Consider the following 18,956-nt stretch of genomic DNA (forward strand, 5'->3'; position numbering starts at 1 on the left):
ATTTTCCAGAGGTTAATTAAGTGACTTGTTAAGAGTCAGAAAAGCATCAAGTATCCAAGATTTAAGCTAAGGTATTCTGACTCCAGGGTCAGGACTCTTATCTAAACCATGCTGCTGTCATCCATGACTTCAAACAAGTCCCTTCTCAGAACCACAGCATTTCAGAGGTGGAAAGAAGCTCATCCACCCCATCCCTAATTTACAATATCCCTGCTAGATGTTCTAGGTTTTATTTGAAGAGTTTCAGTGATTAAAAAAATTCATTATCCATTCCACTTCAGGACAGCTATCATTAGGAAGTTTCCCCCTGACAACAAGACTAAATCAGCTCTTTGCAACTTCTCTCCATTGCTCACAACCTCCTCTGTGAATACTTCTCTTCTTCTTTTCACTAAAAATTATCTCTCCCTCCCTAAATATCTTTTTTCTGGATTTCTGCTTTGTTCTTATCATATTCTTCTTCACATCATCATTTTTGAGACTCTGTTGGATTTCAATTGTCCTTCCTGTCCAAGTGTCCAAACAACTTAAAGGCAGGACTGTTTCATTTTCCCTCGTAACATACAGAGCCTTGCACATGGTACACCCCTAACATAGCAGCATGGTATCATAGAAAAAGTATTAGACTTAGAATCAGAGAATCTTAGTTCACAAAAATATGGGAGAGAGAAAGAAGAAGCAATAAGCATTTAGAATCACCTACTATGTGTCAGGTGAAAGAAAATATTATTCCTCTCTTGTATTTAACAATGAATTATTAACCAGTTAAAAACCAAGGTTTTTTTTTCCCTTTTCTGCCTCCTCCTCTACAAATCAATCAGTATGGGAATTCTTGCTCAAAGATGTAACCAGGTTAAGATTAATCAAAAACAGTAAAGAAATTTTACGATGAATATTCTGGGAAAATATGTATTCTCACTTTTGTCAGACAGGCGATATGGAAATTGACAAGTCTCTTTGACCAGGATTTAAATGCTCAGGTTCACTTATCTCAAGACCCTCATTGAAATATGGCCCATCTTTCATTGTAATATTCACTCTTTCATTAATTGTAAACCAATCAGAGTTGATTGTCATCCCCAGGAACACCCACTCTTCCAAGGGCATATAAACTATAAGTCCACCACCATGAGGGTAATATAGGCTTTGTCATTTGAGAGTGCCACTGAGCTCTTTTATTAATAAAATGTTAGCATTACTAGTAAAATGGCTGAGTATTCAAAAACTATGTCTCTTAAACATGGCAGAGGCACTGGGCTAAATGCTCTTATGTAATATCTTATTTGTTCCTCACTCTGAGAAATGAGTGTTATTATAACCCCCACTTTACAATTGGGGAAACTTAGGCAGATTAAGTTAAATGACTTGTCCAGTGACTTACAATTAGTAAATATCTGAGGCCAGAGTTGAACTTGGGTCTTCCTGACTCCATACTCATAGTTCTATTCACAGCATCCCTAGCTGCTACATGAGATCTTAATCTTTGTCTTAATCTTCATCTCTCTATTATTTGCCTAGTTCAAATAACACAGGTAGGGGCTTCATGTTCTTTGGGTGAATTAAATTAAGAAGAATGGGAAGGGACCTTAAAGATCATTTCTCTAGGGGATAAATGACTTACACAAGGTCACTCTGCTACTAAGTGGTAGAGCTCAGTAGGATTCCAGTCTGAGCCTCCAACTTGAAATTAAGTGCTCCCTCCCTTTCTTCTTTGCAGGAACAGATTGAGAACTGCAGGTATATGCTACCACGTGTACCATTAGTCTGGCCTGATATGTTGGTTAGCTTTATTGTAATGTCTTTTTTCTCTCTTATTTATTTTCTTTAACAAAGGATAACTAAATAGGAGTGGATTGGGGAATACATTCTATAATGAAGATAATATCAACACAAAAGATATCAATAAAAACAAATAAAAACTAAAATCTGGTGGTCTTCCAGTTTTAGACAAGACCTTCCCCTTCTCTGACCCTCAGATTCTATCTTCTATAAATTAATAAGATAGAGCTATTATGATCCCCCAGGTCCCTTCATGATCTATATCCTATATAACAATCACCTAACTAGGCTGATGATTTTGGTGGGGGAGGGGACAATAAGAGCAGCAGAATTCTGGGTATGGGCCAGGCCTCTTGAGGATTCACTTGGCCTGCTTTGGGATCAAAAATTTGAATTTGGAAGGAAGCCCAGGGCTCATCCCGTCTAACATTCTCATTTTTTAGATGAATAAACTGAAGCCCCAAGAAATGAAGTGATTTCCATCAGAAGCAAGGAGCCTGGCCCACTCTGGACTGTCTGGACTATCAAGATAGCACTGAAAACCCATCAGGCAGAAGAGCATAAGGAGCAGAAATTTACCCTCAATAAAGAAGTTTCTTTTTCAGAACTATTTTATGGCAATGCTCTGCCCTCTTGTGACCAGATGTAAGAACTGCATCATGATGCAGCAGTAGTTAATAATCCTGGTTCACTAAGCAGACAATTAGTATTTTTTATATATTTACCACTAAGTTTGGTCCAAAAGGACAACTACTTGTTCTGGTCACTGAGGAAGACACAAAATTTAGATCATAAAGATCGTGAGATCTTCTAAGATAATATAAGTTTCCCCAAGGCAGAAACTGGTTTGTATTTCTAACACCTGACTTAGCAAAATGTCTGTTAGATATAATAGGTATTTAATAAATACTTGTTTGTTGTTGATGATGATGATGATGATGATGGAGGGGGTGGTGATAGTTAATATTTATATAGCACCTACTATGTGCCAGGAACTTTGCTAAGCACTTTACAAATATTTTCTCATTTGCTCCTCACTCTCACCTGGAAGGTAATTATGGAGATATTATTATCTGTATTTTTTCAGATGAGGACACTGAAGTAAATGTAAATTAAATGCCTTGCCCAGGGTCACACAACTAGACTGAGAATGAATTTGAACTCAAACTGTTGCCTTATTAGCTTGACTCTTTTCTCCATAAAACCCCTTATTTGGCAGATAAAGAAACTGAGGCATAAAAAGGTGTTTTGTCTTAGACCAAACAGGAAGCAGCAGATCCAGGATATGATCACAGGTTCTCTTTAATATGCAAGAAGGAAACCATGTGGCCAGCAGACTCTTGGCCCATGACAGAAGTAATCAGGGAAAGGATGAAGAACGGAGAGCTCTAGAGACAGTGGCAGAGGTGAGCATGCTCTGAGCCATCTAGCACTGTGGAGAGATTGCTGGGTGGCAGAAAGATCTAAGTGACACAAGGCACAGAGTGCTTAACCTGGAGTCAAAAAGACTTGCATTCAAATTCAGTCTCAAACACCTACTGGCTGAGTAACCTTTAACAAGTCCCTTTACCTCTTTACTTCCTCTTATTGTTCCGATTTCCAAGAATTCAGAGGGAAAACATGTGGGATTCCAATGGACTCAAATGTTTCAAAGGAAGGTGATCTCAGAAGGTTAGGAGATATATTGCTCAAGAACGAAAATCTGAAGACACCAAAGGGAACATATCCCAGTGAGGAGAAAGAATGGCATTTGTCTGAAAAGACCAATATGGACCCATAAAGAACTCACCAATGAACTTAAGCTTTAAAAAAAAAAGAAATGCAGAGAAGACAAAGTCAAAGGCTGATAACTGAGAATGAATATAAGAGCATGACATAGTGCTGAAAGAAACTAAAGACAGCCAAAAGGAACTGGGTCATCATTATAATGGGAGAAGAGAAGGTTGAGAAAAAGGATATGACCTTTGGTTGAAGTAGACAGAACTATGACAACTGATAACTGAGGAAAAAGTCTAGATCACTCAGTGGTTGCATTGCATTTCTCCACCAAACAGAGATGACTGGCAAAAATAACTTAACAGAGAGTTTATAAGCAAAATAAGTAAGTTGGTAGGGAAGTACTCCCTTCCCATATTCAAATCATCTGACTCAGGTAAAATATATACTCCAGTCCTGATAGAAATGGTCTTTGTGATTTCTGGGTAACTCTTAATGATCATTAACACACAAGATTGGAAAGACAGACACAAAAATGGAGAAGAGTAAATATCCCAATTTTTCAAAGATGGAAAAAGACAGAAACTCCAAACTACTGGCCAGTGAGCTTGACAACTATAAAAGAATTCACAAGAGTTTGGAGCTCTCTGCTTGGACTTTATGGATAATGTTTTTATTTTAAATAATCTAATTAACCAAGATGATCATGCAAAATGGAAATCTCTTAGCTAAAGAATTTTGTTGTATCCAGACCAATGAGTTCCAAACAAATCTCTAGTCTCTAAGGATCAAGGCGGCAGTAAGGATGTAGGCCAAGGCAAAGCCATTATTCCATGGCCTCCCAGAGGGAAGAAAAGGGGTAATATAAGAAGAATCCACTCCTCCTCTTTTTCTTTTAGAGGAAAGTATTATTGCTATTGTTGTTATTATTGTTGTTGTTTTTAAAGCAAAATATGCTGTAGTTCCTAACAAAATTCTAGCATCGATCATTAAAGATATGACGGATTAATATTTAAGAAGAGAAGTAGTGATTACCAAGAACCAACCTGAGTCCTTCAAGAACAAGTCATGCCAGATTAATATTTCCTTTTCTATTGGTGACTAGACTGGTAGATAAGAAGAAAGGTCATGGATATAGCTTCCCTAGATTCTAGCAAAGCTTTTGATGAAGTATCTCATTCTAGTCTTATAGAGAAGATGAAGAGATATGTTAGAAGATAATATAGTTAAATGCTTTTGGAACTCTTTAGTTGGCCAGACTCAAATATTTGTTAAAGCTTGATGGTCACTGTAGCAGGTTTTCATTGGAATACCCAAAGAATCTGCATTTGTCTCTGTGCTGTTTAACCCCCTTTCTATCAATCAGTCAATCGATAAACCTATTAAGCATCTAGTATGTGCCAAGAACTGTCCTAAGGACTGAAGGTACAAAGAAAGAACAAATATAATACCTGCTCTGAGGGAATTCACAGCTTAATGGAACCAAAGGCATGCAAACTTCTATGTACAAACAATCTATAGAGAAAATAAATTGAAAATTATTCATAAAGGAAAAGTCAATTAAAGAGGACTGGGGAAAGGCCTGTAGAAGGTGAAATTTTAGAATGGACTTGAAGGAAGTAAGGAAGTGAAAATAAGAAAGGAAAGTGTTCCAAGAATGGTGGAGAGCCAGTGCAAATGCCCAGAATCTGGACATGCAGTGTCTTATTTGAGGAACAGCAAGACTAGTTTCCCTCACCTGCAGAACATATGAAGTGGAATGTAATGTAAGAAAATGGGAAAGGCAGAGAGGGATCATCCTCTGAAGGGTTTTTAAGTACCAAACAGGATTTTCCATATAAATCCACAAGGTATTTAATAAGGAGGCCCTAAGATTCATTTAAAATTTTTGCTTCCATATTCATTAGGGAAATTGGTCTATAATTTTCTTTTTCTGTTTTGATCCTTCCTAGTTTAGATATCAGCACCATGTCTGTGTAATAAAAGGCTTTGGCCTTGAGGTTTCATGAATGACATGATTGGACCTTAGCTTTAGGAAGATCATTTTAACAACTAAATAGAAATTAGACTAGAGTAGGGAAAGATTTGCAGGTGATATAAAGCTGGGAAGGAAAGCTAACATTTTTGATGACAGTCAAAAGCTAAAAGAATCTTGACAAGTTAGAGCACTGGGTAGAATATAATAAGATGAACTTCAATAGGGATAAATATAGCCCTACACTTGGATATATTTTTTTTAAAAATCAGCTTCACAAGTACAAGATGGGGGAGGCACAGTTAGGTGGCAGTTGTTCTGAAAACAAGATGGGGGTGGGGGGACTACTGGACAGCAAACTCAATATGAGTCACCAGTGGAATATAGCAGACACAAAAAGCTAATGAGATCTTTGGCTGTATTAAGAAAGGCACAGCTTTTAAGAACAGGGAGTTCACAGTCCCCTGCACACTGCCCTTGGCAGACCTCATGTAGTGTACTCTGACCAATGTAGGTGCCATAGCTTAAGAAAGATAGTGATAGCACAGAGAGTGTTCAAAGAGGGCACATGGAACAATAAAGGGCCTTGAGTCCATAACATAGGAAGTGGACATATTTAGCCTGAAGAAGAGAATACTTGGACAAACATGAGCTGTCTTCTAATACTTGAAGAGGAAAGAAGTTAAAACTTATTCTTCTGAACCATAGGAACTATAACCAAAAGCAGTAGATTACCAAGAGGCCAATTTAAGCTGAGTTTTTAGTGAAAACTTGTTAACAATTAAAGCTCTCTTTCCTCAGGAAATGGTGGATTCTGTCTCCCTGAAGATCTTCAAGTGGACATCAGACCACTATTGAAAGGTACATCTTAGTGGGGATTCCTTTCAAGGTTGGCTCAGACAAGATAGCCATTGAGATTCCTTCCAATTCAAAATGCTGTGTTCTTTTAGTGTTCTGAGATGCTGAGAACTACTGACCCACAAGCTTCCTTTCTGTTCCTCAAGGATGACACTCTACTAACCAGCACTAATCCTTTCCACAGGTTGTCCCCATATGTTTGGAATGACCCTTGGTTTTTTTTCAAGCTCTGCCCAAATGACACCTGATACATTAGAACTTTTCTGATCTTCCCCCAATTACTAATGCCCCACCCCCGTTAAATGTCATTGTATCTAATTCATATAATTTACTTTGTAGATGCTTATATATTTGATGTATAGTCTCCCTACTTTGGAAAATAAGGTTCCTGAGAGTAGGAACCATTAATTTTTTGTCTTTGTATCACCAGGACCTAGGACAGAGCCTGACGTAGCAAATGCTCAATAAATATTTTTTGATCAGCAGATTAATTGGCTGAAAGTTGCAAAGAGATAGATTTGGACTCCATGTAAGGAAAAGAAATTCCTTAAAATTACAGCTGTCTAAAGTAGAATAGGCTGACTGAAAAGCAATCAGCTCCCCCTCTTGGGGTCTTCAAACAAAGATTGGATAATGACTTGCTGAGGATTTTAGAGTGAGGATTCTGATTCAGAAATGAACCAAGCTAGATGGCATCTGAGATCCCTTGTAATCCTGAGATTCTGTGATTCAATAAAATACCAGAAACAAGACTGGACCCCGGGTCATTCTGACTCCAAATGAAATATTCTATTCACCAGGCCAAATTGCCTTATCTGGGGGAGACAGGGCAGAGTTCCATTCACATGAAAGAAATTTGATCAATTCTTGAAAATACTCTTTCTTGAAGAAATCAACAATACCAAGAGCCTGCATTTGGATAGTTTGTTTATGTTTGTAAAGAGTTTTCATATATTGTGAAATTCTGTCTTCATGACAACCCTGTAAGGTGGATGTTATTATTATGCCCACTTTACAGATGAGGAAATTGCAGCTGCAAGGAGTTAACTGACTCAGAATCATCCAAGTTCCTAAATATTTGAAGCAGGATTCAAACTCGGATCCTTTGAACTCTGAGTCTAGAGTTTTATCCACTGCACCACCTAGCTGTTCTTCTATTGTTATTTATTTATTTATTATAATAATATTTGTAATTATTAATAACAATAATGAGCCTTTAAATAGTGCTTCAAGTTTTGCAAAGCACTTTACAAATAAAATCACATTTTATCCTTAGACCAACCACCTAACTGTGCCTCCCCCATCTTGTACTTGTATACTCTTATTGTCCCCATTTTACAGAGGAGGAAACTGAGGCAGAGATGAAGTGACTTACCCAGGCTCACACCGTTTGGAAGTACCTGAGATGGGATTTGAAATTATGCCCTGACCCCAGGTACAGCTTTTTGCACTGAGCCACTTAAGTGCCCCTAGGAGAAATGCCTATCTAAATAAGATTTCCATCTAAATAAGAGATGATTTTAATATACTTAGCTAGCAAGCTGCTCTACTATAAGAGTGCCACAGATATAGCTGAAAGTTCAAAACAGAGCAATACTGCTGGTGGTATACAGGGAATTCTGCTGAATGGAAGTCAGGAGGTCAACCAGTCCTTCTCTGAGTCTCATCTGTATGATGTGGCTAATGATCCCTTCCCTGCATCCCTCACTGTTGGGAACATTAAGTTGGGAAATAAAAAGTTCTGATGAGTGAAAGACATTATAGACAAAGGAATGTCTGGATTGTAATCACAGCCACATTGGAGGAAGGACATTAACAAGCTGAGAGGGAGATGTAGTCAGAATGGTGAAAGGTTGATCCCCTGCCATTTAAGCATGGATTAAGGAAACAGGGAGAGAGAAGAATCAGGACGGTTTTCTGAGTTCAAGAATTTGAAGGGTCTGTGAGACAGAAGAGGACCTGAATTAATTGGCCCCAGAGCAGTGAGAATTCACAAGGAAGACAATGGAGACTAGAATCAGGAAAACCTTCTTTATGATGAAAGCTACTACCCTAGGACACCTGGTTCCCCTTCTCCAGGACTTTAAAGCAGAGATTGGATGGCCATTTGTCAGATGTGCTACAACAAGGGCTTGCTTTTAAAAAAAAACACAGTCATTAAAGCAACTTCCAGGTCTTTCAGCTCTTTCAGCTCTGAATTCTATGATTTTGGGGGTATTCCTTCCAGCAACGTAAACCAAACTCACCAGCAGCTTTTCATTATGTGTCCTATAAAAAATAAAGAGAGGGCTTCTTTACTACAATGCAAACCATTTGAGGACAGAGATGGTTTCATTTTGCCTTTGTATCCCCAGTTGCCTGGTATACAGAAAGAACTAAATAAATGCATATTAATTGCTTTCTTTCCAGATTTTTTGACTCTGCATAACTACACATGGATTAGATAGATCCTATCAATTAGCTACTTAAAAATTAATTCTTTGAACATGAAAACCCATGAAACAAAGATCTTAAATCTACCCCTGTTTATTTTCCTCATACAGTTGGCTTCCATGTTCTAGCCAGTCACAATTCTTTGGGATCCTCGCTCTTCCAATGCATTCACTATGTGTCCTAGCCTTATATCAGCTCACCTTTGAAAAACATGTCACATTCTTAAGCGTTCTGTGTGGTGGAAAATGAGAGATCGGTTTTTACCTCCATGACTTCCTTTCGCACATCCACAATTCGGAACCAGTGCTGAAGCTGGGGGAAGCCTTCGAGCTTGGCATTGCGCTCCTGGAGGGCCACTTTCCGTTTGCAGGACAGCTGGCGGCTGAAGTACTTAACCAGCTTGCTCTGTGGAGAGAGAAGAGATAACATAATGGACTGAAGAAGGCATTTCTTCCTCAGCAATCTATATAAAATCACAAGATTTCAGAGCAAGAATGGGTTTCATTGGTCTTCCTTTCCGACCTATAGACAAATAAGAATCCCAAATATGACATGAGCAACAAGTGATTGTCCAGTCTGTTCTCAACGATCTCAAGGAAAGGGAACTATCTTCCTTTTAAAGTTTGACTATCTCTGGTGGTTGGGAAGCATTTTTTTCTGAAATTAAGCCTCAGTTTACCTCTCTGTTACATTCCTGCTTTTTTTTTTTGCCTTCTTGTGTAATTCTTATTACTCATCTATGTGATTATCTTCCAAATAATCAAAGACTGCTCTCGTGTCCTTTATGCTCCCTTTTTACCCTGGGAAACTTCACCTTCTGATTCCTCATTCTATGACTTTATATGATACCATACCCCATCTCATGCTGTCAAGCCTGGTGGCTCCAACTACATTTATTCAGAATTCACTATAATTTCAGTTCCCTAGTTGGAAAAATGACCTACCTTGTGACTTTATAAGTGACTATTATATAATGTGTAGACTTACATATTGTAATTTGTCACTAAAAATATCTTTGGATAAAAATAGAAAAGCTGATCAGTAGAGTATTCTAGACAAGCAAAAATTGAAAGGAAATGTGTACCACAGTCCGGAATTTGATAAAACCCAAAATTCAAAGTATTGGGAGAAAGTATTCATTATTCAGATGGTGCGGTATATAGAGCACCTGGACTAGAGGCAAGGAGATTCATCTTTCTGAGTTCAAATCTAGTCCCAGATATGTACTATGTGATCCTGTACAGATTGCTTAATTTTATTTCTTCAATTTCATCATCTGGAAAATGAGCTAGAGAAGGAAATGGTAAACAACTCCAGTATCTTTGCCAAGAAAACCCCAAATATGATCACAAAGAGTCAGACAACAGCAAAATTCTTTATTCAACAAGCTTTCCTGAGAAGAGTGAAAAGTGTGGGCAAAATATATTTGGATAGACATCTAATGCCATACTCAAATTACTGGACCAATGATGTCATGATTATGAGTATTTCTTCCCATAATGCCAGATCCTATCCATTTTTTGCCTGACCAACCTGGGAACCAACCTGGGAACCAACCTGAATCATTGGGCTCCCACTTCCTGGCTGCCCAAGTTGGCTTTAAGTCCCATCCAAAATCCTACATTCTACAGTAAGCCTTCCCAATCCCTCTTAATTTGAGCTCCTTCCTTTTGTTGATTGACTTTAATTAATCTTGACTGTAGCTTGTTGATGTACAGTTGCTTGCATTTTTCTTTCCATTATTAGACTGGTAGTTCCTAGAGGGCAAGAACTGTCATTTGCCTTTCTATACATCCCCAACATTTACCACAGTACCATAATGTGCTTACCATAGTGAACAAGATTGAACTTAATGGAGGGCTGGGGAGGACAGCCAAAAATAACCAGGATAAAAAGAAATAAAGATTCTTTACTTAAATGAAGAAAATAAAAAGCATAAATCTAGAGCCTTGGAAAGATAAGCAGTTTTCAACTCCTCAAATAGTTCGCATGCTTAGATTCAGTCAATAAACATTTATTAAGTACCTCCCATGTGCCAGGCACTGTGCCAAACGTTGGATATACAAAAAAGGTAAAAGGTGGTTCCTGCCCTCAAAGAGCTCACAAATGAATGAGGGAGACAACAGGCAAGATTTCTTAGGGATAAATCACTGGTAATCAGTGAGAGGGAAGGCACTAGATGTAATCACCATGGTTAAAAAAATACTCTCTACTAAAGTTCAAATACAAGTCAGTAAAATGTTTTATTGTTATTTTAGCAAACCATGAAGTAGAGAGGTCAAATGAATTTCTCTGATATCCAAGGACTCTCTGTCTAATGATTCATGTGGAGTAAAATGAGGATGCCAAGTACACTGAATTATAAACTGTTACTAAGTACAAGTTTCCATACAAAGTGATAAAATATAGCACACAGTTCTCAAACTGTGGATTTGCAAGATCTTACAGTTTTGTACTGGGAGAAGGAAGACAATGATAATGGTGGAAACAAAATAAAAGGTCTTCTAAACAGAACTGGGAGGAGAGCATTGAGGAGAGGACGTCCAAAAGGAGGTTGTTTCGATAATGGAGTAATCCATGCTAGAAGAAGAAAAATACAGGGTCCCTCTCTCTTTGTCTCCTTGAAGGGGAAATGTGTTTGTCATAGTGAGAGCTCTCTCCATCTTTAAATTTTCCTAGAAAATCCATATCACATGATTTCAAATACAGGACTCTTTTCAATACAGCACATTGTCTCTAGTATAGAATGCAAGCTCAGAATCCTAGAAACTTAGAGGCAGAAAATTTTTAGAAGGCATCTGGTTCAACCAATAGCTGAATGAATATCTCCTCCCCAACACTCACAACAAATGGGCAATATGGGCTATGCTTAACGACCTCCAATGAAGAAAAGCCCACTACATCCATTCCATTCTGGGGAAACTTTGCTAGAATTTATGTAGCACTTTAAGTTCATGAAGCATTTTTATATATGTAAAATTTACATAAATATAACTGCTATGCTTCTAAAAACAAGAGATTATATGAGTAAAATTTACAGAATGTTTTCTGTTATTATCTCAAGACATTTATAAAAGTGTTAGATGGAACAGGATAAGCACAAATTCCTAAGGCATTTAATTGCTGACTATGTTCCAAGCTTCTATTGAACCACTGAGAACCACTCAAGCAACATACATTATCCAATTTCATCCTCATTATAACCATGTGAGGTAGGTACTTTATCTTCCCCATTTTATAGATGAAGAAACTGAAGCTAGAAGAACCTGTAATTTGTCCAGAGTCACAAATCTACTAAGTGCTTGAGGCAGCATTTGAACTAAGGTCTTCTTGATTCAAAGTCCAATGGTCTGTTTGTGATCGAGCTGCCTCTACATATTAGGAAGTTTTCCGGATACCAAACTTCAATTTGTCCTTTTGTAATATTGATTCTTCTCTGAGAATGAATCCTGTTTTGTTTCTAGCATAAAGCCTTAAGTATATGTGTATGTATATATGTGTGTGTATATATATATATATATATATATATATATATATATATATATATATATATATATATATATATAATGAAATCGTAGAACTGAAGTATGGGAAGGGACTTTGGTGACCATCTGTTCTGATACCTATATGAACAAGAATCCTCAGCATAACATGAATGACAAATGGCCATGCAGTCTTTGCTTAGAACCCTCCAAAGGCAACACTCAGAAAAGCAAAGTTACACTGAATTATACTTCAGGAAGCTAGATGGCACTATAATGGATAGAGCATTGAGCTTGGAATCGGGAAGACTCATCATCTTGAGTTTAAATACAAATTTAGATACTTACTCTCTATGTGACCCTAGGCAAGTCACTTCACTCTATTTGCCTCAATTTCATCATCTGTAAAATGAGCTGGAGAAGAAAATTTAAAATACTCCAATATTTTTGCTAAGAAAATCCCAAATTGGGTCACAAAGAGTTGGATACGACTGAAATGACTAAATAGCAAATGAATTATACCTAGCAGGTGCTGAATAATAAATGTTAGTTAAATTAAATTGAATTTTCCACCCCTACAGTCTCCATCATGCCTCTAAATAATTAGGAAGACACAGTATATCAAAGTTTGACTATCTTTATGTTATGTCCAGTTTAACTTCTATGTATTTTTACCTAGTTATTTTATCTGAGATCTCATTCAAAGCTATTGTTCTTTCTCAGATTTTCAGTGGGGAGACAGAGACAGAGATGAACAGGCATTTACTGAGTCTCCAATGCAACCATTCTCCAAGGAAAAAACAGTTACCCTAAAAATTATCTATAGGGAGACTATACTGATATTCTCCTCCAATTCCATGTAATTCATTTGCCTATCTATCTATTCAATGAATATGTATCTATTGTGTGCCATGAAGTGAGTTGGGGCTGAGGATATACAGACCATAAAGAATTAATCCCTGTCCTCAAGAAATTTGCTTTCTATTGGGGGCAACAGCATGGACACTAAAAATAAATATTAAATACATGCAAAGTATCACAGAATTTTTATCACATAAGGTGACGATGTTCAATCTATCCAAGTAGCCTGACAATCTTTTCTGAGGTTGGGGGAAATCAGGATGTACTTCCTATAGGAAGTAACTCTTAAGCTTAACTTTGAAATGAGCACAGGATTCTCTGAGGAGGTCAAGGTGAGACTAGAGTAAGAATAAAAAATAAAGAAAGGATACTGATCATTCTTTCTAGTAAGTAATGACTGTGAGACAGGAAGGGATCAGAAACCAACACTTGGCCAAGGTCAGAGATACAGGATAAACCATCCTGGAGTCAATGGAGCACTAAGAAATCATCCATCAGGCAAAATCCAGAAGGCAGAGCTGAAAGGCCTGGACAATGGAAGGAGCTGGACTAGATAAGGTGTCCCTAAACCTTTTAATGTCAAAGACCTCTTTGGCAGACTCGGGATGCCTATATTACTGACTGCCTGTATTCATAACTGAAGAAAATGCTAAATTTCCATTAGAAATCAGTGAAAATAACTACATAAACTTTTCCCATCCCAAGGTCATGGATTCCCTGAAATCTATCCATGAACACCTTGGGGATCTGTGGATTCCAGGATAAGAACCCATGGACTGGATCATCCCTAAGGTCCATTCTTGCTCTGTTAATCTATGAATCTATGAACAGAAGATATCCAATTCCCCATTTCCATTGTCTCATCATCTTCTCTCTGACCAATCAGCAAAAGGCAAGAGTGGGGTCACTTCACCAGTCAGTGGGCATCAACCAATGGAGAAAAATCCCAGACCAAGGGGAAGAAACAAGGCTGCCAAGGACAGCCCATGGTTACCAAGAAGTTACATTTAGTTTATGTATCAAAGTCAGGGATTATAAACAAGTCAAATTAAACAAACATTACTATTGGGCTTATATCCCAAAGAGATATTAAAGAAGGGAAAGGAACCTGTACGTGCCAAAATGTTTGTGGCAGCCCTTTTCATAGTGGCCAGAAACTGGAAAATGAATGGATGCCCATCAGTTGGAGAATGGTTGGGGAAATTGTAGTATATGAATGTTATGGAATATTATTGTTCTGTAAGAAATGACCAGCAGGAGGATTTCAGAGAGGCCTGGAGAGACTTGCAGGCACTGACGCTGAATGAAATGAGCAGGACCAGGAGATCATTATACACGGCAACAACAATACTATATGAGGATCAATTCTGATGGAAATGGCTATCTTCGGCAATGAGAGGATACAATTCAATTCCAATTGATCAGTGAAGAACAGAACCAGCTAGACCCAGCAAAAGAACACTGGGAAATGAGTGTAAACTGTTTGCATTTTTGTTTTTCTTCCCAGGTTATTTTTACCTTCTGAATCCGATTTTTCTTGTACAACAAGAGAACTGTATAAATACGTATACATATATTGTATTTAAGATATACTTTAACATGTTTAACGTGTATGAGACTGCTGCCATCTAGGGGAGGGGGTGGGAGGGAAGGAAGGGAAAAATTGAAACAGAAGGTTTTGCAAGGGTCAGTGTTGAAAAATTACCCATGCATATGTTCTGTCAATAAAAAGCTAGAATAAAAATAAATGAATGAATGAATGAATAAGCAAATAAATAAATAAGATTAAACAAACATTTAAGCACTTGCTATGTGCTAAGGTCTAATTGCACCAGGTAAATTACTCAAGTAGCCCTTGAGAGCAGCCAGTGAGGTAAGAAAGGCTGAATTTTATTTTTAGGTTTAAGCAAATTAGTAGTGATGGTGGTAGCAGTGATGGCGGTAGCAACAATGGCAATGTATTAAGAGACAGATGATACAGAGGACAGAGGACTGGGTCTGGAAGCAAAAAGACATGAGTTCAAATACAGTCTCAGAAACTTATTAGCTGTGTGATCCCAGAAAAGTCACTCAACCACTATCTGCCTCGGTTTCCTTTTCTGTAAAAATAGAGATAACAATAGCAACTACCTTCCAGCTTTGTTGTGAGGATCAAAAGTGATCATATTTTTAAGTGATATATAAATGCTAATTATTATCATCATCATAAATAGCTCAGTGTACCAGAGGTTTCAAATACATAAAGAAAATATTTCCCTCACAATTCCCCTGTGAGATCAGCACTACACAAATTATTACCTCTACTTAACAAATGAGGAACCTGAAGCTCAGATAGCTTCAATGACTTTCCTAAGGTCAGACAGTTAATAGCAGAACCAAAATAAGAGACTGGTCTCCTGACTCTAAACCCTGTTCTTTTTTATACCAAGCCTGATAGGCTTTCCTTCTTTACCTTCACCTTTTAAAATTTCTAGCTCCCTTCAAAGCCTTCTTTGGGTACCACTTTTTCTATGAAGCCCTCTCTGATCCCCTCAGTTCCTAGTCTATAGTGTTCAACGATGTCTGATTCTTAGTGAGCTCATTTGGAATTTTCTTGGCAAAGATACCATAGTGGTTTACCATTTCCTTTTCCAGATCATTTTTACAGTTGAAATAACTGAAGCAAACAGGATAAAGTGACTTGCCCAGTATCACAGAGTGAGTACGAGTAAGTGCCTCAGGCTGCATTTGAATTCAAGAAGATGAGTCTTCCATACTCCAGACCTGGCACTCTATCCACTGCCACCCAGCTACCTCTCTGCTATTGGTACTTCACCTAAAATAGCTTTGAACTTATTTTCTGTCCACATGTTTTTCCCAATAGAGATTAAGCTCTTTAACTCAGATGGGCTTTTGTTTTGTTTTGTGGTCTTAGGTCAGCACCCAAAATAGTGCCCAATCTAGACATATACTCTACCATGAAGAAACTCCTTCCATCAAATCAATTAGCCACCTGTTTTACAACTTGTAATCTTAGAAAATTGCCTGGAACTAGAAAATGAGTTTATACTCACCAGTTGGAGAATGGCTGAATAAGTTATAATATATGAATGTTGAAATATTATTGTTCTATAAGAAACGATTAGTAGGCTGGTTTCAGAAAGGCCTGGAGAGACTTACACGAACTGAAGCTAAGTAAAATGAGTAGAACCAAGAGAATATTGTACACAAAAACAAGACTATGTGATGATCAATTCTGATGGATGTGGCTCTTTTCAGTAGCAAGGTAATTCCAAACCACTTCCAATGGACTTGTGATGGAGAGAGCCATCTGCATCCAGACAGAATCTATGGGGACTGAGTGTGGATCACAACATAGTATTTTTACTTTTTTGTTGCTGCTGTTGTTTATTTGCTTTTTGTTTTCTTTCTCATTTTTTTCCTTTTCAATCTGATTTTTCTTGTGCAGGATGATAAATGTGGAAATATGTATAGCAGAATTGTATATGTTTAACATATATTGGATTATCTGCTGTCTAGGGGAGGGGTGAAAGGGAAGGGAGGGAGAAATTTTTGGAATACAAGGTTTTGCAAGGATGAATGTTGAAAAATATTTTTGTATATATTTTGAAAATAAAAAGCTATTATTTAAAAATATTAAAAAGAAAAAAGAAACTTGCCTAGGAATATCAAAAGTTTAAGGAACTTTCCTAGAGTCAGAAAGCTAATAATATCATAAAGCCAGATTTTCTTAGCTGCAAGACAGGCTTCCCCTAGACTGCTTTTAGAAGCCTGGAACACATTAGGTATTTAATAATTGCTTGTTGGTTTGCTGGGTTTTTTCCACTATGCCACCCTGCCTTAAAATCCAGTCCCAGAACTGAGCTCTATTTATTATCCCTATTACTTTCTAAGCCAAAATATCCTTCTCTGCCAGCTACTACTTTACATGTACTGTCTCCCCCATTAAACTAGAAGCTCCTTAAGGACAGGTCTGTCTAATTTTCTATTTGTACCCCTGAGCTGAGCACAATAAGACATATAATAAACACTTCAATCTTTTGTCCCATTGATTCTTTCATTAGCCAATGGAAAATGGAAGATGAAGAAACCAAGGAGAACATTTTATCTGTTTTCCTGTAGTCCTAATGGTAGCCCTGGAAGTTCAGGTGCCATCATCTCTTTACAGAGAGAAACTGAGGTCCAGGGAGAAGAAATGATTCACCCAATTTACACAGGCGGTAAGCCCCAGAGATGAGATTTGAACAGAAGTCCTCGGTGCTATTTCTGATGTACAAGTCGGCCTCTCCTTCCTTGCTAAGGCTGTATTTGGACTTGAAAGAGACCTCAGAATTGTGTCTCCAGGCTGGGTCCTATGCATCTGGGTCTCTCTCCCCCAAAGCTGAAGTTTCCCAACTGGCCACAAGGTGGCAGAAGAGTCCTTTCCATAGTGGATGGAAAATTTTCCAATCCATCAAGGGCCGGCATCTTCCACTGCTCATTACTGGACTTTGTATTAACATGAGAGTAAATTTAGCTGCATAATCAAGAAAAAAATTTAACTGGCAGTACGTGTGACAGAGCTAAAAATAGGCCCTCTTAAAGCCCCTGACACAAGGTGGGGAAATTTTCTCTCATGACCTAAACCAAGATAATAACAGTCATAATAACAAGCACAATAATAAGCACGTATTAGAGATCTAGCTTCGAGCCCTAACTCCAACTGTATTAGCCACGTGCCCTTGAGTAGCTTAACCTCTCAGTGCCCAGGTAATAATAACATTATTATTATGGATATATTACATATATTATTATATTATATATTAATAACATAATATTTTATATTATATTATTATATATTACTATTGATCATTACAATATCACTAGCTATGTGGCCCTAGGCACTTAACCTCCTTTGCCTCAGTTTCTTAATCTGTAAAATGAGCTGGAAAGGGAAATGGCAAAGCATTCCAGTATCTTTGCCAAAATTTTTTTAATTAAAAATTTCTTTTTAAAAATTAAAAATAAAAAAACCATGGATAATGTGGTCCACTAAGTCATGAAGAAGTTGGACTGACCAAAGACAACAATTATTAGCAGTGAGGCATAATGAATAGAGATCTGGCCACCGAGTCAGAAAGAAGAGGTTCAAGTCCTACCCTTAACATATATTGTTTGTGTGACCTCAGGCAATTTGTTTAATTTGATCTAGTTCATCCTCTCTGACTGACAACTGCAAAGCAGGAATTGGTAGAGGAAGATTCCATACCAGGAGTTTCCTAAGTCAATGAAATCACTGGTGTAGACAAGAAGATGGGGATGATGAAAATGACCACAAGAAGTCACATCAGCACAGATAATACTTTAAGGTTTGTTATAGAAAAGATACTTGCCAGCTTTGTGACCCTTGACAAATCACTTAACCCTTCTCAGCCTTAGTTTTTCCATCTGTTAAATGGCCCTCTTTAAGCCCCTGACACAAGATGAGGAGATTTTCTCTCATGATCTAAACCAAGATAATAACAGTCATAATAACAAGCACAATAATAAGCATATATTAGAGATCTAGATTCGAGCCCTGACTCCAACTATATTAGCCACATACCCTTGAGTAGCTTAACCTCTCAGTGCCCAGGTAATAATAACATATTATTATTATGGCTATATTACATCTATATTATTATATTATCTGTAAAATGGAAAAACTAAGGCTGAGAGGGGTTAAGTGATTTATCAAGTAAATTGATAATTGATAAAAAGTGGTTTATCTGTAAAATGGGTGATAATAACAGCACCTACCTCCTCAGTTGTTGTGAGGATCAAATGAGATAATATGTGTAAGCACTTTGCAATCCTTAAACTATTGTGTAAAT

At 37.5% G+C, this 18,956-nt stretch overlaps 1 protein-coding gene across 1 annotated transcript in view; it reads right to left on the bottom strand.

The window, feature by feature from the left end:
* KSR2 (kinase suppressor of ras 2) overlaps positions 1 to 18,956 on the bottom strand; it is a 562,622-nt gene that overhangs the window by 440,741 nt on the left and 102,925 nt on the right. The window contains 1 exon segment of the mRNA XM_051972874.1: positions 9,026 to 9,166. Coding sequence (XP_051828834.1) covers positions 9,026 to 9,166 — 141 coding nt within the window.

Source organism: Antechinus flavipes, chromosome 1 (assembly GCF_016432865.1).
Source record: "Antechinus flavipes isolate AdamAnt ecotype Samford, QLD, Australia chromosome 1, AdamAnt_v2, whole genome shotgun sequence".
NCBI classification, from domain to species: domain Eukaryota; kingdom Metazoa; phylum Chordata; class Mammalia; order Dasyuromorphia; family Dasyuridae; genus Antechinus; species Antechinus flavipes.